Source organism: Dermacentor variabilis, chromosome 9 (assembly GCF_050947875.1).
Source record: "Dermacentor variabilis isolate Ectoservices chromosome 9, ASM5094787v1, whole genome shotgun sequence".
In the NCBI taxonomy this organism is placed as follows: domain Eukaryota; kingdom Metazoa; phylum Arthropoda; class Arachnida; order Ixodida; family Ixodidae; genus Dermacentor; species Dermacentor variabilis.
Genome location: NC_134576.1, coordinates 9,514,408 through 9,538,502, shown reverse-complemented (window position 1 = coordinate 9,538,502; position 24,095 = coordinate 9,514,408). Strand labels below are relative to the sequence as shown.

Genomic DNA, 24,095 nt, shown 5'->3' with positions numbered 1-24,095 from the left:
CTTCCTTATGTCAGCTGTCTTACGGTTGTTGATTAACTTCGAAAGTTCTGCTAGTTCTATTCTAGCTATAGGGTTAGAGGCTTTCATACATTGGCGTTTCTTTATCAGATCTTTCGTCTCCTGCGATAGCTTACTGGCATCCTGTCTAACGGAGTTACCATCGACTTCTATTTCACACTCCTTAATGATGCCCATAAGAATGTCGTTCATATCTTCAACACTAAGGCCCTCTTCCTGAGTCAAGGCCGAATACCTCTTCTGCAGCTTGATCTGGAATTCCTCTATTTTTCCTCTTGCCACTAACTTATTGATGGGCTTCTTATGTACCAGTTTCTTCCGTTCCCTCCTCAGGTCTAGGCTAATTCGAGTTCTTACCATTCTATGGTCACTGCAGCGCACCTTGCCGAGCATGTCCACATCTTGTATGATGCCAGGATTAGCGCAGAGTATAAAGTCTATTTCATTTCTAGTCTCGCCGTTCGAACTCCTCCACGTCCACTTCCGGCTATCCTGCTTGCGGAAGAAGGTATCCATTATCCGCATATTATTCTGTTCTGCAAACTCTACTAATAACTCTCCCCTGCTATTCCTAGAGCCTATGCCATATTCCCCCACTGACTTGTCTCCAGCCTGCTTCTTGCCTACCCTGGCATTGAAGTCGCCCATCAGTATAGTGTATTTTGTTTTGCCTTTACCCATCGCCCATTCCACGTCTTCATAGAAGCTTTCGCCTTCCTGGTCATCATGACTGGATGTAGGGGCGTAGACTTGTACAACCTTCAATTTGTACCTCTTAAGTTTCACAACAAGACCTGCCACCCTCTCGTTAATGCTATAGAATTCCTGTATGTAACCAGCTATATCCTTATTAATCAGGAATCCGACTCCTAGTTCTCGTCTCTCTGCTAAGCCCCGGTAGCAAAGGACGCGCCCGCTTTTTAGCACTGTATATTCTTCTTTCGTCCTCCTAACCTCACTGAGCCCTATTATATCCCATTTACTGCCCTCTAATTCCTCCAATAGCACTGCTAGACTCGCCTCACTAGATAACGTTCTAGCGTTAAACATTGCCAGGTTCAGATTCCAACGGCAGCCTGTCCAGACAGGCTTTGTTTATTTATTTTCAAACCAAATTTGTTCTCGGGGTTCTTTTAAATACATTTTCTTTAATTTTATTTGGTTTAAGTGTTCTGTTTTAAACTGTAGGTGCAAGCTTTTTCCTCATTTTTATTTACATTTTTTATAAAATCGTAGATAATGTGTGAATTTATCGGGGTGTCATACAAAAACATGCACTTAGATGTCGGTCCACATTAAAGAACCTAGAATGGTTGAAGTTAATCCTGATCTTTTCAATACCACACCTGTTAGAGCCCTAGGATTGGTTTAAACGTTCATGCTTATGCAAACATGTCTCTTTCAATGGCACTGCTTCATCAAAATCATGGCTCACCAACTAGCCCATCAGTGTCTATTAGGTGAGTTTCATTAATTAATTAAATCCCAGCAATCCAATATTCTGCCAGGTCTTGATGTTGCACTCCTGAGCGGATTACTTGTTCTGCATATGCAAGCTGTCCTTCGTTTGCCACCACATGTTCTTTAAAGGGGGAAGCGGGTATTCTGACCTTCGTTAAGAGCCCCATTACCACATTTGATGAAACTGCACAGCCTTGTTCATTTGTTTATGCTGATTCCAAGTATGCAATTGTTTTTAAGATATGCCAATTAGTTCTAATGTTAACTGAAAAAATTAGCATTGTTTCTGCGAACAATGGAGCACAAACTACTCATCGAAATCTTGCTTTAGGCACATAGCTGGATACTAGGAACCATAAGCTTCACAATAGTAGGAATAGTCTCTTGGTATAGCAGTTATTAACAATTATACAGCACACCAAAGCCTTCTGTTCAAAATGGGTTCAAAGTTGCTGTTTAATGTACAGACAATTAAAAAATATTAAAACGGAAATACAAAAATCTGGTCCTACCAGTGTGTGCATTATTCATGTAGCTCAGGACTGCAACAAAAATTACAATTCTATGTGCACCGATTACTGTGAAATCGCACCCGGAAGGATGCAAATATTCAAAAATTCATGTTTTAAGGAAACGTAAAAAAAAACGGACAAGCTAATTTTTATTCAAGTATAACAAAAAGTATTGATATATCGACATATCTAAATGGTGAGTAGCCTCCAGGGATGTAATCTGTCTGCCTACAGCTACCCAAATGGCGTTTTTTGAAGGCTTGTCGCAGATTTTCTGCAGATGCAAGCTTGCGGGCGGATGCTGCTGTTTGCCGGTTATCTTTCTTGGCCATTCTCATGGTGTTCGGTAGCCCCGGTTCCAAATGAAGCTCCTGGAGTATGGCAGATGAAGCTCTCTCGACCCCCGAATTAAATTTCATTACGGTCTCAGCCACAGCAGCTTAAACAGCAAAAATCGAGGCATGCTGTTCCTTAGGTGGCAACGCCCAAATCATGGAATGTAAGCAGTCATCAATGTTTTAGGTCATGCTGCGCTGGCACCTTTGAAGCAATTTTTCTTCTGAGATGTGCTCATACACTGGTAGAAGGGCTTCACAAACATGGACAAGCAAATTATATCGACGCTTTGGGATGGGCTCATTTTTTGCTTGCGCAGCATTCTGACGGCACCAGGAGTCTGGACCAGATGGGCAAAGAATGCTTTGAAACCTCGTCGCTTGATGTGATGTGGTGGTATGTTGCCATCACAGCCTTATGCATAGCCTCCACATCCCCTTTGTTGGAATTTAATGCCACCCATAGTAGGCACCGAGTTTGGTGATCAGGTCACCCGTCAATTCTCCTTTGCCACCAAGTGTTTCACAAGCAGAGCACTTGTGTTTGGTAACGAGAGCGTGCAAAGCAGTCCCCATCCTTTCTTGGACGTGATTCACGCAATCTTCCTTCTCGACTGGCACAAAGCCATACACTTTGGATTGTCTGAGAGCAAGAAATGCGCGACTATCACCATCTGAGAGTATTGTGGTGTATCTGAGTTCGTGCAGCTGAAGTGACCTCTGGAACCAAGCACCACTTCAACTTCCATCTCCTCTGCTTTTTTTTTTCGGTATGTTATTATTTTTTTGCGCATATCGCTTGCCTTCCAATCTTGGTAGTCCGGGTAACCAGGTTTCGGGCCGCGCACACACATCTAGCACAGAAGTTGGTCGGGACAATGTAGCCGAGCACAAGTCCGGAGAACAGTTCGATAACCGTGCCGAATCCGATGTGCAACGAATGGCCGCGCGTCATCCATGAGCCATCATAGGATACCACTACATTCCCAGAGTTCGCAAGTTTTAAGTCATACAATGACTTCACTCATAGCCCACACGCGCCTATCAGCTTTTGGGCAGCAGACGACGCCGGCGCCAGCTTTTGCTTGAGATAGCCTTGCCGCGTTTTGTTATGAAGCCCACAGTGCGAAATATTCGTTGCAGCAAAAACGTTGTTCATCGCTGTTTGTCGATTTCCAGTGCTAATCATTGCACAAGCAGCGAGAATATTCACTATGAAGGGGTGGACCGTTTTGCTGCTTCTCATGCGCAGCGAGCTCTACTTGGAAACAACATTGCCGTAGTTTTTACAAATGGAGAGAAGATTGACGACAAGGCCGTATTCTCGCTCCTCTGAGTCAAAAGCCACAGAGAATGCACTTTAGACGTGAGACCAAAGTGCTTATCACTTCCACACTGATAACATAAAAGCGTGACTCCATCTCCGCTGGCCTGTCCGCACCGTCGTTGACGCTCATACACATGTCCAATTTGCCCTTTGTTGCCGAAGTTTCCGCCAATTGTTGGGAGGTTTTCCAATGCTTGCTTCTGCCATTGAAGAAATTCTGCTGGCTGCACCATCTTTGCGCCTTGCCGAACGCTGCTCATGCGATCACTATCGGCCAGCGACGTCTTTGAGCCTAGCTTGCTCTCACCAGGTCCGTTGCATCCCAAGTCGCAGCCGTCGCTTGAAACCATCAGCGGGTGGCCGTCGCTGTGTTTTTTGGCAGAGTCGGAGCACTTTTCGAAGTTGTAGCCGCTCGCTTTCTTTTCTTGCCAAACCTATTTTGAGTGGCAAACTTCCCACATTCCCACATCACTACATGCTACGCTAGCGGCTTTCAAAATGACGTTGCGGTTAGCTTTTCAAGCACGTCCGCGCGCCGTAGCAGACGATGCCAGCCACCTAAGCCAAACGCAGGGCTTTATTTAGTCATGTGCACTGAATGGGCGAATGGGGTTGCACACTGGAACTTTTTTTCGGTGCGGTATTTCTAAATAACGAATAGGGGGACGAACGAAAATGTGGCAGGAAATTGAAGAAGAGAAGTAGTTCTTTCCAACGTGACCAAGATGGCCGCGCCTGCATACATCGTTCAGCAGCGGCATGGCATGAAAAAAGCCCCCTTCTTATGCTTCTTTCTGTCAAAATAAAGCTTGCGACGGTTACATAAATTGATATTGCGGCTAAAGTATTGATATATGACGGGGGAAACATGGTCAGAACATGCGGCAGTGTTTGCATATTATGAAAATACCACTTTCAAGAAGCCCATTTTTTTGCAATTTTTTGGTGTCTAAGACCCATGCCCCCCTTAACATTTCCTTTTCCTCAGCGAGCTTAAAGGGACTCACGCAACACTCTCGAGAAAGCTTCATGGGCGGCACCGATGACATTACCACAATGTGGCGATTTCATGCCCCCTGTACAACAGGGGTGACATATCCATGAGTGTCACTATAATCATTTATTGACAACGTAATGTGCAATTCATTTTCACATGATATTGTTAGTACTGTGAAAAATCTACGTCATTAAATTTTACAAACATATGAAGTATCGCCAAATTATCACACACGAGCAACCGTGGGAATGATGCAACAATGCACCAAGCACACAGCACGCCAACGGCTGCCTTACGGAAGCTGTCGTAACCATAGCAATGACGCCATGGCTCCTGAAGTCAACCTCCACATCGCCCAATTGCAGAGGCCGTGGTAACGCCATCAACAAGTTGAGCAGACTTGGCGAACACGACGCGCCAAATTCCTTTTTCACGTAACATCAATGCTCCGTGGCTATTGTGTGGCACTCTACAGGGCCATGACAGAGTTAAACGTGGCACCCAGAGCCAGAATTCTAGCCCAGGGTTATTCTCACTTTGCTTGTATTTTCAAGTTTCTATGAGCAATAGCTTAGTTTGTGTGCATTATAATTTCTTTTCCTTAGATCAACAGAAAGCTGAGCTAGTTGGTAAGGATTCATTATGCGAAAAAGAGGTGAGGCGTGCAGACAGGACACAAGAGTAGAGAAGTGGACAACACGAACGCCGACTATCAACTGAAGGGAGCACTGAGGCGAAAAAAGAAAGAAGACACAAAACTCATCTGCGCAAGCTCAGGAATGGCATCACCACATGTCAGTCGGGTACACGTGCCGGTCTACGTGAGAGATAACTGTTAAGGCACTTAATCTCTTCCTTATGTAAAGTAATCGAAGGCTAACTCACGCACGCACTTCCACCAATATAGATATGCCGTGCCTCTACCATAAGATGCGTATCTTCATTCTTATGCCTGTACAATATCGCGCATTCACCTAACTCTGGCGTGAAGTTGCAATCTTGGCAATGTAGGGAAAGATTAGAAGGTGACCCACCGGTTAACGACCTTTTATGTTCCATTAGCCTCTGATTGATACACCGTCCCGTTTGCCCTACGTAGAACTGGCCACAGCTAGGGGGAATTTTATAAACCCCACCCATATGACAGTCAGTAAAACTGTTGTTCTTATTGTGCTTCACTGGACAAATATCTGTTCATTTTTTGCCTTTTACCTCCTCCTTTTTCCTCTGTAGGGCAGCGCATATCTTACCTAGTTTATTGGGAGTAGTGAAAGCAACATTAACATTATATCTACTTGCAACTTTTTTAAGCCTGTGCGACAGTGAATGAATGTACGGAATAGCCACTACTTTTTCTTTTGCTATTACTCCTTTCTGTAATCACATTCGTCCCCCTCGAAACCGACTTCTTGAGGCGCTCAGCCACAGTGGCCACTGCTACACTAGGATAACCTGCTTTTAATAGGCGCCGGACCTGCGCATTAAATATGGCGCTCATTTTGTGCATGCAGGATCTGAAGAGAGAACACTTAAGGCATGACTTGGCAATTCCATTTTTTACTACTTTAGAATGCTTGGAACGAAACTTTAGCAACGGCTTCGAAGATCTTGGGGAGTACTGCCAACAAAGGTGATTTTGTTCGAAGACCAAGGAAATGTCAAGAAACTCCTTGGTAAATTCCTTGGTAAATTTTGATCCTCCTCCATAAAGTTTAAATTGCTCACTTACAGAGGTAGCAGCGGAATCGAATTCTTCCCTATTGCAGAAAATCAGGTAACATCAACGTAACGAAATATCTTGATAACGCTATCACCTAAGGCTTTCTCTAAGCAGCTGTCAACCTTACTCAGGTAAATATTGCTAAGAATAGGGGGCAACCTTTGAGCCAATACAAATGCCTGATTTCTGAAGAAAAACACCATCTCTTCACCCCATCAGCGTCGACTTCAAGTACGTTGGAAGAATTTCTAGAAAAGCTCCCGTGGAAACACCGCATCTGTCAATAAAAGCCGACTCTTGCACTTGTTCTTTAATGCACTCATTTACGGAATTTAGCACCCCGTCATGCGGCAAGGAATAATACAGGTCTTCGATATCTATACTAAAAGCTGTACAATCACCAGGATTTTCCTCTCTCAAATACTGAACTAGTGCCTCAGAATTATGCAAGCAAAAGGAGTCTGAAAAAACTAGTGAAGCTAAGCAGTTCTGTAGGTAACTAGCGACACAGACCTGCCATGTCCCTTTCTCTGACACTATAGCATGAGAAGGAATTTCTCGCTCATGGGTCTTCGCTGAGGTCTTCTGCTTATGGGTCTTCTGTACGCCTCACCTCTTTATTGCATAATGAATTCCTTTTCCTCCTATTTTATTGACGTGCTGAGAATAGCTCTAGAACAAAGATTGAGTCTTCAAAAAAGTGCTGCAATGAATTGCACATGTTTACATTTGTGTTGAAACACAAATTTCGTCATTATATGGTTATATTGTCGTCGGCGTCCCCATCGGGTATTGCATGCTGAAAGTCAAGTCATCCAATCAGAAGTGAACAAAATGCTCCGGAAAGGGGCCATCGAGCCATCAGCCAGCCCTTGGACTTTGCCTGTCGTCCTTGTCAAAAAGAAAAATTGTACCTGGCGTTTTTTCGTCGGTTATCGCCACTTAAACAAGGTCATGCGTAAAGATTTCTACCCACTACCAAGCATCGATGATGCCTTGGACTGCTTGCACGGAGCTAAATACTTCTCATCCATCGATCTTCAATCCGGCTACTAACAGATTTCAGTTGATGAAATGGACCGCGAGAACACGGCCTTCATCATGCTGGATGGCTTATATCAGTTCAAAGTCAAGCCCTTTGACTTATGCAATGTTCCTTCGACATTTGAACGTATGATGGACTCTCTTCTGCGAGGCTACAAACGGACCACCTGTCTTTGTTTCCTTGACGACGTTATTGTTTTTTCTCCCACGTTCGACAGCCACCTTACCCGACTCGCTGCAATTCTTTCAGACTTCAGAAAAGCCGGCCTTCAAATGAACTTCACGAAGTGTCGATTCGGGCGCCGACAGATTACAGTGTTGGAACACCTCGTTAACGCATCCAGTGTCCAACCAGATCCGAAAAAAATTTGCGCCGTATGCAGCTTCCCTGTGCCACGTTCTGCTTCGTCAGCCTGTGTTCTTACTTTCACCGTTTCGTCGAAAAATTCGCCAACGTTGCTCGGTCTTTGACAGATCTTCTAAAGAAGAACACGCCATTCTCATGGGGCCCTGAGCAGGCTCACGCATTCACCACTCTCATCGGGTTTCTGACCACCCCTCCCATACTTGCCCACTTTGATCCATCTGCCCTGACCGAAGTCTACACTAACACAAGCGGCCACGGCATCGGCACTGTTCTTGCCCAACAGCAGAATGGTACCAAGTGTGTGATAGCTTACGCCAGCCGCCTGCTGTCAGCTGCCGAGAGAAATTACTCCATCACCGAGCGAGAGTGCTTCGTTTTAGTTTGGGCTGTTGCCAAGTTCCGGCCATATTCGTACGGCCGCATGTTTTCGGTTGTTACAGACCACCACGCCCTCCGCTGGCAGTCTTCCCTCCAGGACCCCACAGGACGGCTTGGTCGCTGGGCTTTGCCGCTCCAGGAATTTTCACCTGTTATGAACTTTACGTCTGGACGTCTGCACAAGGACGCTGACTGCCTCTCGCGCCATCCCGTGGATCCCCTGATCCTGTTGCGCATCATCCGGTGACCTGCGTGATGGCTTTGACTGACATGACCGACATACGCGCTGAACAACAATGTGACGCATCCTTACAGTCCATCATCGCCGGAGTGCAATCTGGCAGCACCGACGGTGCGTGTCGCATGTTCGTGCTGTATGACGGCATCCTCTACCGCCGCAGTATCAACCCTGACGGCCCTGAGTTGCTCCTTGTCCTTCCTCGTCATCTGCGATCCGTCGTTCTCGAACAATTTCAATGCACCGACGGCGGGACACCTTGGAGTTTTGGGTACAACGCTGGTTCTTCTGGCCAGGTCTCAACCGCTCTGTGCGTCATTATGTCACAACTTGCGAATTGTGTCAGTGCCAGAAGAAACCTCCCCTGCCACCTGTCAGACAACTCTATCCAGCTGAAGTTCCCTATGAACGGTTCTTTCATGTAGGCCTTGACCTGCTTGGCCCTTTTCTGACGATGACTAGAGGGAATAAGTGGATCGCCGTCGCTACTGATTACACGACACGCTACACGATAACAAAGGCGTTGCCGACTAGTTGCGCAACAGACGTCACCGATTTTCTCCTTCACGACGTCATTCTCCAGCACGGTGCACCTCGACAGTTACTTACAGATCGCGGCCACTCGTTCTTGTCTCGAGTAGTGGACAACCTCCTCTGCTCTTGTGCCACTGAGCACAAGCTGTCCACTGCCTACCACCCACAAACAAACGGTCTTACCGAACGTCTCAACCGAACACTCACAGAGATGCTGTCAATGTACGTTTCCAACCATCACCGCGACTGGGACGCCACGTTGGCCTACGTGACATTCGCGCATAACTCGCCCGACATGACACCGCAGGATATTCACCCTTTTTTCTTCTGCATGGTCGCGACCCCACATTGCCCTTTGACACCATCCTATGATCTGTGCCCCGCGTTGCCAGAGTACGCTCGCGAAGACATCGATCGCGCTCACATGGCCTGTCAAATCGCCCTATATCATTTATTAGCCTCGCGGCATCTGCAAAAGGAGTGTTACGACCGGTGCCATCACGATGTTCAGTTCACCCCAAGTGCTTGGGTGCTGCTTTGGTCACCATGTCGTCGGGTTGGCCTCTCCCAGGAGCTTCTCTCTCGCTACAGAGGGCCTTATGAAGTCCTACGTCAAGTTAATGACGTCAATTACGAGATCGCGCCGTTACAGTTTGATCCATCCTCAAGTCCGCCACCTGTTGACGGTATGCACGTTTCGCGGCTGAAACTATGCTTCGCTTGCAGTTCTTCGCCTACCATGCGCCGAGACGGCGCTTCACCACCCGGGGGTCCTGTTATGGAGGGGTGAAAGAAGAGAGAGGGGAAGAAGATCACGAGACGCTGGCTGCTGCGTGTTGTTACTCGTCAGCCATTTTAACTACTTACTCATTTTGTATACATATTGTAAATATAATCTTCTATACTCCCAACATCCCCGTAATAATATTGTTCAATGGCCTGCTTTTATTTCACTGTAAGGACAATCGAAATTTTATTCTTAGTTCTTGCACTGGTACCATTTCCTTCATCACTATTTATTGCCACAGCCTCTGAAAGAAACAGAAAGCAGATGTTTTTAGCTTGCTTTCTCAGTGGAAAAACCAGACTGATAAATTGAGCAACACGACATGCGTGGCTCTCATGATAACAGTGCAAACACCTCAGTCGACGGTAGAGTGTATAAGCGCGACTGGACGAGGACGTAGAAAGAAACAGATACACAGACACACCGCTTCACTTTCAACTATAGATTTTATTTTCGCACGCATGGATAAATATATACCGTGTGAGCGGAAACAAACGTAACAGCAAAAAAGAACATTGAGTGGTGCATTTCGATGAACCGAACACGTGTGCAAGGCAAGGGAACACATGTACCGCAATGGTCACAAAGATAAACCGAGGAATCGTATCTCCTTTTCCGATAGTGACACCGAAGGCATGTTTACGTACTTTTGCTCTAATTTTGCAATCTCGTAGGCCTCTACATCTCCCTCGTCATCCTGCTATGAACCTGATACAGAATCGAAGTGCTTTCAAACATGGGCTTGCAGGAACAATCTCGGCAGTGAATACCCAAATGACCCGAGATTACCCTAGTGACGTTTGATTGACCCGAGATTACCCTATTGCTCCCTGCTTAAGTGACTTGTATCTAGCAAACCGCGACCAGGTTCTTGATGAATGCTTGAAAAATGACACCGATGTCGCGAAAGTGTTCAGATTCGTTGACGATTTTCTAATCATTTTAAATAACAAATCAGACAATTTTGATTCATTGGTTTCAAGAACCGTAACTTCATTCACTAAAGTGTTGTCCCCTTTGTCTTTGACACATGAAGTCCCCATAGGCAATTTTATAAGGTTTTTAGAGTTGGGATTGTACTTTTATCTACAAATGACATGCTGGAGTTACCAGCCGAGAGGCAATAAGCCAGTCCTACCGTTTCATTCTGCTCATTCATAACTTGTCAAATGCGTAGTAGTAACATCGTGTTTCAACAATTCTATGATGAAGTCGTGTGAACACGAAATGGAAGCCAGTTTCAGAGAGCAGGCCAAGCGCCTGGCAGATTCTGGTTACCCGATGCGTATGCAAACGTCTGTCGCGGAGGGCTTAAGCAAGAAGCGCAAAAACGCGCCGAATGGAAGCAGTGCCAATGCTAGAGCAAAGAAAGTTACTGTGGTACCATACATTCATTGCATTTCACATAATCTCAGAAGAATAGCAGCAAAATCGGGGGTAGACGTGGTTTTCTCTGCCCCTGAGCGTCTACAGAAACTATGCAAACAGGTTAACACAGAGAATAACAGAAGGCACGCATGTTCAACCCAACATCGCAAACAATTTGTAACCTGTACTCATAACGTTGTCTATGCCATCCCACTTTCATGCGGAAGAACGTATATTGGTTAAACCGGCAGAGGCTTCAACGAGAGATTAAAAGAGCATCGATATAACGTCACTAGGGTAATCTCGGGTCATTTGGGTATTCACTGCCGAGATTGTTCCTGCAAGCCCATGTTTGAAAGCACTTCGATTCTGTATAAGGCTCATAGCAGGATGACGAGGGAGATTGTACAGGCCTATGAGATTGCAAAATTAGCGCAAAAGTGCGTAAGTATGCCTTCGGTGTCACTATCGAAAAAGGAGATACGATTCCTCGGTTTATCTCTGTGACCATTGCAGTACGTGTTTTCCTTTGCCTTGCACACGCGTTTGGTTCATCGAAATGCACTACTCAATGTTCTTTTTTGCTGTTACGTTTGTTTCCGCTCGCACGGTACATATTTATCCATGCGTGCGAAAATAAAATCTATAGTTGAAAGTGAAGCGCTGTGTCTGTGTATCTGTTTCTTTCTACGTTCTCGTCCAGTCGCGCTTATACACTCTACCATGGATTCTAACCAACTAGCCCGCCAATGTATTTTAACCTCAGTCGACACACTTGGGTAGCACCCGTGCCTCTTTTACCCTCCTCCTCCAAGGTTGAGCGAAGTGATCCAGTCTTGCTTCTTTATGATCACACTCCCAGAGCGACTTCTGGCGGTGATCTGAGGTTCAAGAGGGGAGTGAACAACTGCAACAGAATAGAAAGAAATGAAAGTTCAAAATACAGATGCATGAACTATACAGAAGCACACCATAGGAAAATATCACCAAGCAAGAGAAAAACAGTAGTAAGCAATCAACGAGTTGCCCACAGATGCAATAAACATGGCCTCCATGAGAACTACAACCACCGATCCCAAAGGCCCCGTTATGCGCCTATATGGCTTGATCAGAGAGGCGTGTGAATGCTGTGTGTGGAGTGCATCGAGGCAAATACAACATCAGCGTAGAGGTCGCAAGGGTTATGACAAAATCCAGGTGAAGACAAAGATAACACACACCTGCCTCACAAGAACAAAATGTCTGGGCCGATTAACATCCTCCACAGTGGTGCACAGAGGAAGCAGAGTGTACGGGTGAGAAGCCAGATGGTGGCCACGGAGGTTTAAGAGCAACGTGGATGAGGTTCCAAGATTTTTTGCCGGCAACAAAGCCGGCCATAGACCCGAGCGCCTGGTGGAGGCTATGAGTGGAAGTGTAAGGCTTCACATCCCAAATTATTTTAAAGGGAAAGTTGAAACACCACTTTCCTATAAAACATTGGGTTTGACGAAAGCTCGTTTGGTCAGGGATAAACACAGCACACTTGTATAAAAACAGGGACGAAATGAAAGCACAAAGAGAAGATGTTTCGGCTCTCTCGTGGGAGCCAAAGTGTCACTGCTCTTTTTAACCTGCTAGTGCTTTTATTCGGTCAGTGCCTCTGTTTTCACACAGGCATGCCACCCCTCTCCTACATTATTAATGTCCTTGTGGAGAAGGCAATATGGCTTCTCTGAGGGGCTGCTGACTTCTACATGTCATGAAACTTGCCTTGACCTCCTTGCTGTCTGGTATGTTTCTGGTTTAAGACTGTCCCATGCGCTGCAGCAAGAAACACAAGAAGTTCCTGGTGGACCATCGCTGGCTTCAACGCTCACAATTTGGTGGTGACGCCATGGCCCAGTTGGCTACACTCTTCCGAGAGAAAAGTACAATGCTATCTACTCGTCTGAACTATTACATTTATCGGTATCATATCAACATAAGCATCATCACTGCTGTATTGACTGCTAAGAAGTAATATACAGTCAAACCTCAATATAACGAAGTTGTATTTGCAGCAAAAAAAACTTGGTCGAATTGCAAAGTTCGTTAGTTTGAGGTTTTAAAGCTTCCGCAGTAAAAACAATCTCACAACTTCCCAGAGCATTCTTGGTAGATGTTATCACGTTAGTAAGCACTTCTAAACAAATAGCTAAAAGGGCGGCCCATAATAGCGCAGTTATGAGTGCCAGTGAGCGCGGTGCAGATCACACAGAGAGCAATGCTTCGATGTGGCTCACAGCGTCCAAGATTTGCGTGTGTTGTATTGCACGGCACTGTAGATCTTGGACACTATAGACGCTTAGTGCTCGTAGCTGGTGCCCACAAATTAAAAACAAAAGCATAAAAAGATACAGATATTTTTCCTAGGCAACAAAAAATTCACCGATGATAATGATACTCTTAATGCGAACTTTGAGTGCACCTCTACATGTATTTTTATGTCATGATATATTGGCTGGCACAGACAATCTGTCTCGTGCAGCATGCTGGCTGCAAACAGGGCAAAGTGTGGTGCCTCACCCATCTGGAAATCATGAGAGGCTGCGCGTGAGTGATGCGTGATTCACAGCAGCCGCCACAGACAGACCTCCGCTCATGCAGCGTTTTGTTCCCGTATATGGTATCAGTGGATGCGCTCGACGCATGTTATCGGTGAACAGACGGTGCGCTACTGAGGTGCCATCACGTCGCAGTCATCGCCGCAGAGCCTGCCTTGTGTGGCACTATGCTTTTCTTCTCATGCTTTTGCCATACCCTCCCCCTCAGTTTTCCTCCTCACACTCCCTTCACTATCGCCGTTTTTCATATCGAGCTGCGCTCTGCCTTCGCTTTCATCCTTCGCTGTGCGGGTTCACTCGGTTATGAGTACGACGCTGATGCTTGCTGCAGGAACGAGTGCCTAAGATATGCACACTAAAAAAAGTCACAGTTTCGCCAGAAATGCGAAGCACTTCTGGCGAAACTGTGACTGCGACGAAACTGTGACAATAGCAAAGAGACTACACGAAGTAAGGTTTGTAGCTTTAGTGGTGGCATGCGTGCGCAGGCTAACATTAACAGAGTTCAATGACCACAAACTTGCTTTCACAACACAAATGACCGCTTCGCACCATGTCTCAGAAACTTGAGATTATGCGACTGCCAACACTAGACTAGCTGCACCAGAAGGAACCGCCAGCTCTCATGTTTCTCTGAGCGCTGCGAGCTGCCATGCGCCGCATGGCCTCCTCAAGTTGTTTGCCAAAAATGGTACTGCAGTGTGCCTGCCCATCGAAGTTTCCTGCCTACCAGGTACAGGTGCGCGTGCTTAAGACGCCATTCTTGCAGCTCAAACTTTTCATGTGGAAGGACGTTTGAAATAACTTTTGCCTCAGCGACCATTTTCATAGTTTTTCTTTTCCCAGATTTATTAGCCATACAGGCTCCAAGTGCATGCTTGGAATGGCCAATAACTTCAATAAATTGAAAGCATGCCACGAAATTACTTCATTCAATTGCAAAAAAAACAGTTTTCTTTAGAACTAACATTGGGAAATTAAAATACTTCGTTACATCACGAATTTCGATAAATTGAGGTTCGTTATGTTGAGGTTTGACTGTATTTATGGCCAGAACAGCTATGTGCACGTGAACTCGTTTGTTGTCATGACGACGTGATTACCGTATTTACCTGAACCTAAAGCGCACCTTCTTTCAGAGAAAATGGGTCTGGAAATTGTCTGCGCTTTACAATCGTATACAACACCGAAACCGAGTTTGTGGAATTGGTAACAGCCAACCATTAGAGCTGTCATACACAGCATCATCACAGCATCAATTACACATACCCCATTTGTGTAATTGGTGACAGCCAACCATTACAGCTGTCAAACACAGCATTATCACAGCATCAATTACACATACCCCATTTGTGTACCTGGTGACAGCCAGCCATTAGAGCTGTCAAACACAGCATCATCACAGCATCAATTACACATACCGCATTTGTGTAATTGGTGACAGCCAACCACTAGAGCTGTCAAACACAACATCATCACAGCATCAATTATACATACCGCATTTGTGTAATTGGTGACAGCCAACCATTAGAGCTGTCAAACACAGCATCATCACAGCATCAATTACACATACCGCATTTGTGTAATTGGTGACAGCCAACCATTAAAGCTGTCAAACACAGCGTCATGGCCATCACAAAATGGCGACAGCCCACTTTTTTTAGCAGGTTGCTACTGGTTAATTTTTTCCTCGATTACAATCTAGAACATTATTTTTGGCCATTAACTTTCGGAGATACTATCACTTTCACGAGATTTCACACAATTCAGCACCGAATGTGTTGGCGTAATCAGCTCCACTGTGTCTGGTGTTGTGCCAAGATCACTATCTGCACGCACACAGTGCCAGCAATGCTGTCGGAGGCATACTTCGACAAGTCTGAAGCAGTCTATCACAAAATTGGCTGAAGTACCTCTAAAAGTGATTGCTCGAAAACACCGCAACCGTGTGCTTGGTATCTGTGGCCAAGGAAGCACAAATGGTGATGACAATGTGTTGTTTTCATAATGAAATGCTCATCAAACATGACTCTCGCCTGTGAAGGTAAATTCTGGACATCACAATTTTTCTGATCCCGAATGTGGGTGGCATGCTGTATTTTTTTCTAAATCAGCAGCATGTTACATTCAGCTGCCCCTTCATTTTCTTACTTTAAGCCCACAATAATTGGGTGCACATTAGATTCACAGGTGCATTAGTATAGGGTAAATAGGGCACTTCCAATTGTGAACAGAACATAGCTGGACCACGTTATATAACTACAATCAATGATGGACATGTCACCAAGCGGCAAACGTAATAAATCAACCTTTCTGAAAAGTATTTGACACACATACTACACGTTTATGTGTTTTGAGTTTGTTGTGAACTTGCGCACTTGTGTACAATAAAGGCAACTTAAGGTAACCTGAAGTTGTGCATCCTTTTCCATTCTTTTTCACATCTCCTCTCTCAGGCCGTTGAGCTACAACACAGTGAGTTATGGTTTGAAAGAGTGACTGCCGTCATTTTTTATTCTTTTCATCACGTTGTAGTAACAGTACTGCACCAAAGTTTGGTGCTTCAACTTGAGGAAGTAACTAACCATTTCGGTTTGCTTTAACTGAAGTTAACACTAGCGATGTCTAGCACTGCTTGATGGAACTCCCCAAGGATGACATTTGGAGGAAAGTCACCAGATCTGGACACCCAGTTGTATTGAATGGTTTCATTTAAATCATATAACTGCTATCTCTGTGTCTGTAGTCGAATGCCAACTCACAACACATAGAACTGCGCCCACTTCTATATCTCAATTCCATTGAGAACGATTTACCCACAGTCTACTGGAGATGGAAAAGAATACACACCTTCTTGCGATAAGCCATCAAAGTCCAACTTCACCACAGGTGCATCTGCAGTCACTTTACAGGGTGCAGACAAGCTGAGCGTCACATTTCCTGCCAGGAAAAATACAAGAGTGAATTTATAAAGAAAATTCCGTGAGCCATTAAAAAATATGAAAGCAATCTTCGTTCATGAGCAAAGAATTCCATTTTAATATGAAGCTCTCTTGGTGAGCCCTCCCGCACTTTGCTGACCATGGTTGCTCGCAGCTGTAGACTTGCCTAATAGTCCACGCACAGCAGATAAAAAAACTACGCATTCGATAGTGGTATCGAGACTTGGTATCTCAACACAACAGCTCAATGCTCTAACTGTAAGGCCACAAATGAATGCACACTTCTCTCACACCAAGTAACTGCTTGAGACATCTTGAAGCACATGCTCACAAGAGCATGTGCATGTGACAGTTGCAAAGTTTCCGTTCAACCCACAGGTTTAGATGCTGTGGCCGGTCGTGGTGCTGTGTCAAGTTTTCCCACTGCCTTGGCTGACAGCTGTGGGGCATATTCATCACTAAAGTCCTCAGTGCATCTCTTACCAAGATGTGCCATTTCATCTTGCCAGTTTACCGGAGCTTCACTTACATTGATTACGGTTTTGTCTTATGAAAATGTCTTCAGGGATTATGAAACTATCTTGACATCTGTGCAAGCTTGCATTGTACATATTGCTACACGCGTATGATATTTGATTGTTTGAACAAGGCGCGTGGGCGCCATCACTCGAGAAAACAGGAGGAAGAACGAACTGAGTTCGCGCTGTGAATTTAACCGGTCAGCGCAGCAACTGCTACTGTAAATATAACCTGTAAATAGTTGCTCATCTTACTGACTCGTCCTTCGCATAACATTGTGGTGGAGGGTGCCATTCCCCATCCTCGCCATAAAGCTCCACAGCGGCCGCACCGTCCTGCTTTCCGCCATGGCTCCCGGTGACGACACCTCGTCTCCTTCTACTCCTGCGACCCCTACAACAACAAACGTTACAGTTACCAATCCCCACGATACTGGCATATTCTCCAGCCAAGATAATGTCGACGTTGAGGACTGGCTCAACCTGTATGAGCGTGTTAGCCAAACCAACCGCTGGGACCCTACCATTATGCTAACCAATGTCCTATTCTACTTGGGCGGAACTCCTCGTGTCTGGTTCCAGACACACGAGGATGAGATCTCTAACTGGAATGCTTTCAAGGAGAAGCTCATCGACCTCTTTGGAAATCTCACCGGTCGGCAGCTGGCTGCTAGAAAAGAGCTTGCTACCCGAGTTCAGTCTTCTATTGAATTGTAAGTCTCGTACATACAAGATGTGGTCGCTCTTTGCCGGAAAGTCGACGAGAAAATGGCCGAGGTTGACAAAGTCGGCCATGTACTTAAAGGGATCGTGGACGATGCCTTCAACTTGTTGGCCTTCAACAATGCGTCCACCATCGACGTCATTGTCAAGGAATGCCGCCGCTTTGAGCTCACCAAAAGCCGCCGCATCATTCCACAGTTCTCCCGACTCTCTAACACGACTGCGACGTCGTCTTGTGTTGACCTTACCGCTTCATCAGCTTTTAATGAACACGTCATACGTATTGTTCGCCGCGAACTCGAGGCTACAAGTCCTGTGCCGCTCCATTCATGCCCACTTGAACCCACCATTGACCAACCAGCCCCAGCGATCTCCCTCATTCAGGCAGTTGTACGGCAAGAATTTGCAAACCTAGGTTTTCCTGCTGCCTGCTCCATCTTCCGACCTGATGCCCGACCGGTGCCGACTGCTCCGCCTCATGGCGATCTGTATTCTCCTCCCGAATACCGCAACCCTGCCAAGTAGAGAACTCCGGACAACAAGCCCATTTGCTTCCGTTGCCTCCGCATTGGCCACGTCGCTTGCCACTGCCGCACCTCCTGGACATCGTCATATTCAAGCTCCTTTTCCCCATCCTCCCGCCCATATGCCGACCCACGCCGTTACTCGCCTCGCCATATGTCTCCTACCTCTGACGTATCCGTCAATGTCAGTCGTCCTGCTCGCATGCCGTCACCTCAGCGCCGCCAGTCCCCATCACCCCAGCCGCACCACTATTCGTTGCCAACCAATTATGGACCACCCCGGATGTAAAACTAGGCCATGCAGCTCTTGGAGGTAGTGCTGCCTCACGTTCGTCCTGTCCAAATCCTCTATTGACGCTCCTCACCAACATGAACCTAATTGAAGTACACGTAGATGGTGTTCCGTTGACGGCATTAATTGATACTGGAGCCCAAGCGTCCATAATGAGCGCTAACCTATGTCATCGCCTCAAAAAAGTTCTTACATCTGCCATCACTTGAGCCGTACGCATCGCCAATGGCGCCACTGTTGCCATGAGGGGTGTGTGCACTGCTCACATAGGAATTGCTGGCCGCCAAGTTACAGTCCTGTTCACCATGCTGACCAGTTGCCGTCATGACCTAATCTTCAGGCCCGACTTTCTGACGATGTATTCTGGCCTCATCGACTGTTCTACCGGTACGCTGTACCTCGAGGTTCCTCTTCTTTCAGACGTTTGCACCGAACAACCGAACACCCTCTGCACTACAGCATTTCTTCGCCTACCTCCAAAAGCCCAAACCTTCTTCGAATTGGCCTCAACGACAAACATGCCTGATGGCGACTATGTCGTCGCACCCATTCGTGATGTCCTCCTGGAGCGCGACATCTCTATGCCACACTCCATCGTAACCATTGCCACTAATGGCATGTGTCTCCCCATTATCAATTTTGGCTTGACGAAGCAAGTGTTACCTGAAGGCATAACGGTGGCCACGCTCCGGTCAGTGACAGACGGCCACGTCCCTGCTTTTGCAGTCGACACGTCTTCAGATCCTCCTGATTACCCGCAGGATGCCTTGAACCTTGATGGCCCATTACGTCCCATGGTGGCTCCTGACCTCGCACCTGACCAAGCAGCCAACCTATATCGCCTTTTGCTTTCCTACAGTGACATATTTGACACTGACAATCGACCACTTGGTCAGACGTCCCTTGTGAAGCATCGAATAAGCACTGGTGATGCAGTTCCCATTCACCGCCGACCATATCGTATGTCCACAGCAGAGCGGCAAGGTATTCAGCAGGAAGTAAACAAGATGCTCGCCAGAGGCATTGTTGAGCCCTCGTCGAGTCCTCGGGCGTTGCCGGTTGTGCTCATCAAAAAGAAAGATGGCTCGTGGCGTTTCTGCGTTGCTTAACGCCACCTCAACCGGATCAGTAAAAAGGACGTTTACCCTTTACCCCGAATCGACGACGCTCTTGATTGTCTTACGGTGCCAAATACTTTTCGTCCATCGACCTTCGATCTAGTTATTGGCAGATTTCCGTCAATGAGCAACACCAAGAAAAGACCACTTTCGTCCCTCCAGATGCCCTCTACCAATTCAAGGTTATGCCGTTCGGTTTATGCAATGCTCCCGCCATGTTCGAACGGATGATTGACTCTCTGCTTCAAGGTTTCAAAAGGTCAACTTGGCTTTGTTACCTCGACGATGTCCTTGTGTTTTCTCCTACATTTGAGACGCCCTTGAACGCGTCGCAGCTATCCTTGACGTCTTCCGCAAGGCTGGCCTCCAATTAAACTTATCAAGTGCCACTTCGGACGCCGACAGATTGCAGTGCTAGGCCATCTAATCAATGCTTCCGGAGCACAACCCAACCCGAAGAAGGTTCGAGCAGTAACTGCTTTTCCTGTACTTCAGTGTTTCCAAGATGTCCGGTAGTTTGTGGGGCTCTGTTCTTATTTCTGACGGTACGTGAAAGACTTCGCAACAATCGCTTGACCACTCACTGAACTTCTGAAGAAAGACGTGCCTTTGACGTGGGGTTCCCTTCAGGCTGCCACATTTTCATGCCTTACCACAATTCTCACCAATCCACCGGTCTTGGCCCACTTTGACCCGTCCGCACCTACAGACGTCCGAACCAATGCCAGTGGTTATGGGATCGGCGCTGTCTTATAGCAACGCCAACATGGACACAACCGCGTTATAGCCGACGTTAGCCGGCTCCTGACAACTACAGAGCGCAACTATTCGATTACCAGACGCGAATGTCTTGCTCTCATCTGGGCTGTTTCAAAGTTCCGCCCATGCTTATACGGCAAGCCCTTCTCAGTAATCACAGAGAATCGTCGCTAAAGGATCCTACTGTCCGGCTCGGTCGTTGAGCCCTCCGACTTCAAGGATATCCCTACACAGTGACTTACAAGTCGGGATGCCAACACCAGGACGCATATTACCTCTCTCGCTACCCACTCGAAGACGCGACCTCTAAGTCTGATACTGACACCGACGCCTGTGTTCTCTCTGTTTTTCCACTGCTCCATGTAGCTGACGAGCAGCACCGTGACCGTCCTTGCGTATCATCATTGGCCGCCTGGAATCGTTACTTGCCGACAGTTCCCTTCGCTTATTCACACTTCAAGATGGCGTACTCTACCACCACAACGTTCACCCCGACGGCCCTGCATTACTCCTTGTGATCCCTAAACACCTTCACTCGGCTGTTCTCTATGAACTTCACGACCTCCCCACTGCCGGTCACCTGGGTGTGTCACGTACCTACGACTGGATCCGCCGATGCTTATTTTGGCCAGGGCTTGCTCGCTCCGTTCGAAGATACGTAGCTGCGTGTGAGAAATGCCAGCGACGCAAGACACCATCGACATTCCTTGCGGGGTACCTTCAACCACTCGACATTCCTCCGGAACCATTCTTTCGGTTTGGTTTGGACTTACTTGGCCCTTTTCCTCTTTCTACCTCTGGGAACAGGTGGACCACTGTGGCCACGGATTATGCCACGCACTATGCCATCAAACGAGCACTTTCAACAAGCTACGCCACAGATGTTGTCGATTTTCTTCTACGCGACGTGATTTTATAACATGGGGCTTCTCACAGACCATGGCCAGACATTCCTATCAGAAGTTATCATGGACATCCTGCAGTCCTGTGCCATGAGGCACAAGCTATTCACGCATACAATCCGCAAACAAATGGCATCAAGGAACGTCTCAATCGTACTCTCACAGACATGCTCGCGAAATATGTCTCTTCACACCACACTGACTGGGACCTCGCTCTACCCTTTGTCACATTTGCTTATAATTCCTCGCACCATGACACAGCCAGTTATTCGCCATTCTTCCTTCTGTTCGACCAAGAACCAGCACTGCCCCTCGACACAACCCTCCCTGTTCACGCAGCACCGTCCAGTGAATATGCACTTGACGCCATCGCCCGCTGTGCCCACGCAAGGGACATTGCTCGTGACCGCCTTCTGAAATCCCAAGAGAGTCAAAGGCGTTTGTACGACCGATGACACCGAGACGTGCACTTCCCGCCTGGTTCTCTGGTGCTTCTATAATCTCCGTCGCGTCAGGTCGGCCTGTCAGAAAAACTGCTGTCTCGTTACACAGGCCCATACCGAGTGCTTCGTGCTGTGGCTCCCGTCACCTACGAGATCGCCCCTGACGTCCCATCTGCTTCCCAGTCCAGTGATATTGTGCACGTTATATGACTGAAGCAGTATCGCCCTCCCAGTGATGACATTTAGATGCTCCGGGACATCGCTTCTGCCGCCGGGGCATCATGCTACACACGTGTGATATTTGATTGTTTGAATGAGGCACGCGGGCGCCATCACTCGAGAAAAGAGGAAAAAGAACGAACTGTACTCGCGCTGTGAATCTAACCGGTCAGCGCTGCAACTGCTGTTGTAAATATAACCTGTAAATAGTTGCTCGTATTACTGACTCGTTCTTCGCGTAACAATGTTACTATGCTTTTTTGGCAGTGACTGTTCTAAACCCATTTACCACTGTTATCAAGTTTCCACACAGCTCAGCATACCTACTGTATCCAAAAATTTTTAAAGGTTGTTACAGATTCTATAGTGAAAAAGCCTCATTTACTAATCCCGTAAACATAAATTCTGTTGCACATACTCAAATGTAAGTGAGCAAGACCAATTATTCTGGAATGTCATACAACCCAAATATAGGTACAAGAGAACTTTGTTGATACAGTCTTGGTTTCTATGATTTGCCGGCAACAACGCTCACAATCAAGAACACAAAAAACAACCAACACAGTCAAGCTTCTCTGTTGTCGGTTATTATGTCCCTGAAAAATAGAATTTTCCAGCACCAACATTCAGCACATCACCAAAGTGCAATTGTATCATGTTTTCTGGCCGCTAGATCCCATGTAAACCAGAAAAAAATTCAGTGGCAATCCTGTGGCGATTTAGTGGAGACCCTTGAAGTCTCAGATTCATTAATTATCGCATTTACTTGCATAATGATCGCACTCGCGTAATGACGCTCCTGAATTCTGTCGTCGAAATTAATTTTTTTTCCTTTCCCATGTAATGATCGCACCCCAAGCTTGCAGCAGCGATATGTTGTGTGCCTAGTCTAGCTAATGGCAATCGCGCTTACAATCGCTTATCTGTCGAATGCTGTGAAATGCTACGTGAACAATTCTTCAAGACATACCAAGCGGTCTGCACACACCAAACATTCTTAAGCAGATGCCTCATTTCATTCCTTTCATCACTTTCAGCACTTCTATGAAAAAAAAGCTACAATCAAACTTGCCTTGGCTTTATTATTTGTAGGCTTTATAACGGTTGTGGTCAACAACAACAAAAAAGGCGCCTTTCGATTCCTCTCGTGTGCACTCGTGAGCACGCAACAAATTGCGAGCGGCAACGATAGCAGCCACATTTACACTGATACGTTAGACGTGTACCCTATTCATACACCGACACTGATAACACAGCTAAGATATTCGCCCACCCTTAGCGGAAACATGCCGTATTAGGAAATTAGTGAAGACAACTGCCGCAGTTTTCGCAGCATGCCCGCCTTGTGTTTCTATGTCACTGGCAGCTAAGCGCGCCCATCTCTGTTTCTCTCCTTTCAAAGTGGACATGGCTATGTTATTGCCACAAACTTCCCAATATTAATGATATTATTATTTACGGAACTGTTTCGATGCATGTAATGTACTTATGAGAAGAACAAAAAATCACGTTCGGCGCATTCGGCCTGGTCTGCCAGCCGCCATTTTTGTTTTGGTGTCCCGCACTGTTACAGTGGCAGCCTCCCGTTTGCTGACCTGTTGTAATCCCGCAGCAAATGCAGGATGAAAAAAAAAAGATTATTTTCGCGGAAAATTTCGCTGCGTCATGATTGCACCCCTGAATTTGCGTCCATATTTTTTTAAAGAAGAAAGTGCGGTCATTATGTGCTTAAATACGGTATACTGCATTCACCACATTGCAAAGTTTTGTTCAGGAGCTCACTCGACAAATGTCTTGCCCCTTCAATGAGCGAATTGTAACCGACAGTGGCACGGAGCAGACAACCGTCATATATACAGTCAAACCTCGATATATCGAACACGGATATATCGAATTATTGTGTATATCGAATATTTTTATATCACCTGGAAAATGGCATGCATTCTTTTATTTTTTATTCTGAACAGGGTCATACGTAAAATGG

General features: G+C 46.4%; 1 protein-coding gene across 4 annotated transcripts in view; it reads right to left on the bottom strand.

Annotated features, from left to right (window-relative positions):
* Positions 1-9,826: 9,826 nt before the first annotated feature.
* The window catches only part of LOC142558606 (uncharacterized), a 163,475-nt gene continuing 149,206 nt past the window's right edge, over positions 9,827-24,095 (bottom strand). The window contains exons 9-11 of one of the 4 annotated variants that reach the window (XM_075670763.1): positions 16,522-16,611; positions 11,888-11,993; positions 9,827-9,962 (exon numbers count right to left, since the gene is read on the bottom strand). In XM_075670763.1, the coding sequence (XP_075526878.1) occupies positions 9,944-9,962; positions 11,888-11,993; positions 16,522-16,611 (215 nt within the window). In that variant the 3' untranslated portion in view covers positions 9,827-9,943. Of the gene's footprint in view, positions 9,963-11,847; positions 11,994-16,521; positions 16,612-24,095 lie in introns of all 4 variants that reach the window. The other 3 variants (XM_075670765.1, XM_075670764.1, XM_075670766.1) reach the window with 3 other exon arrangements.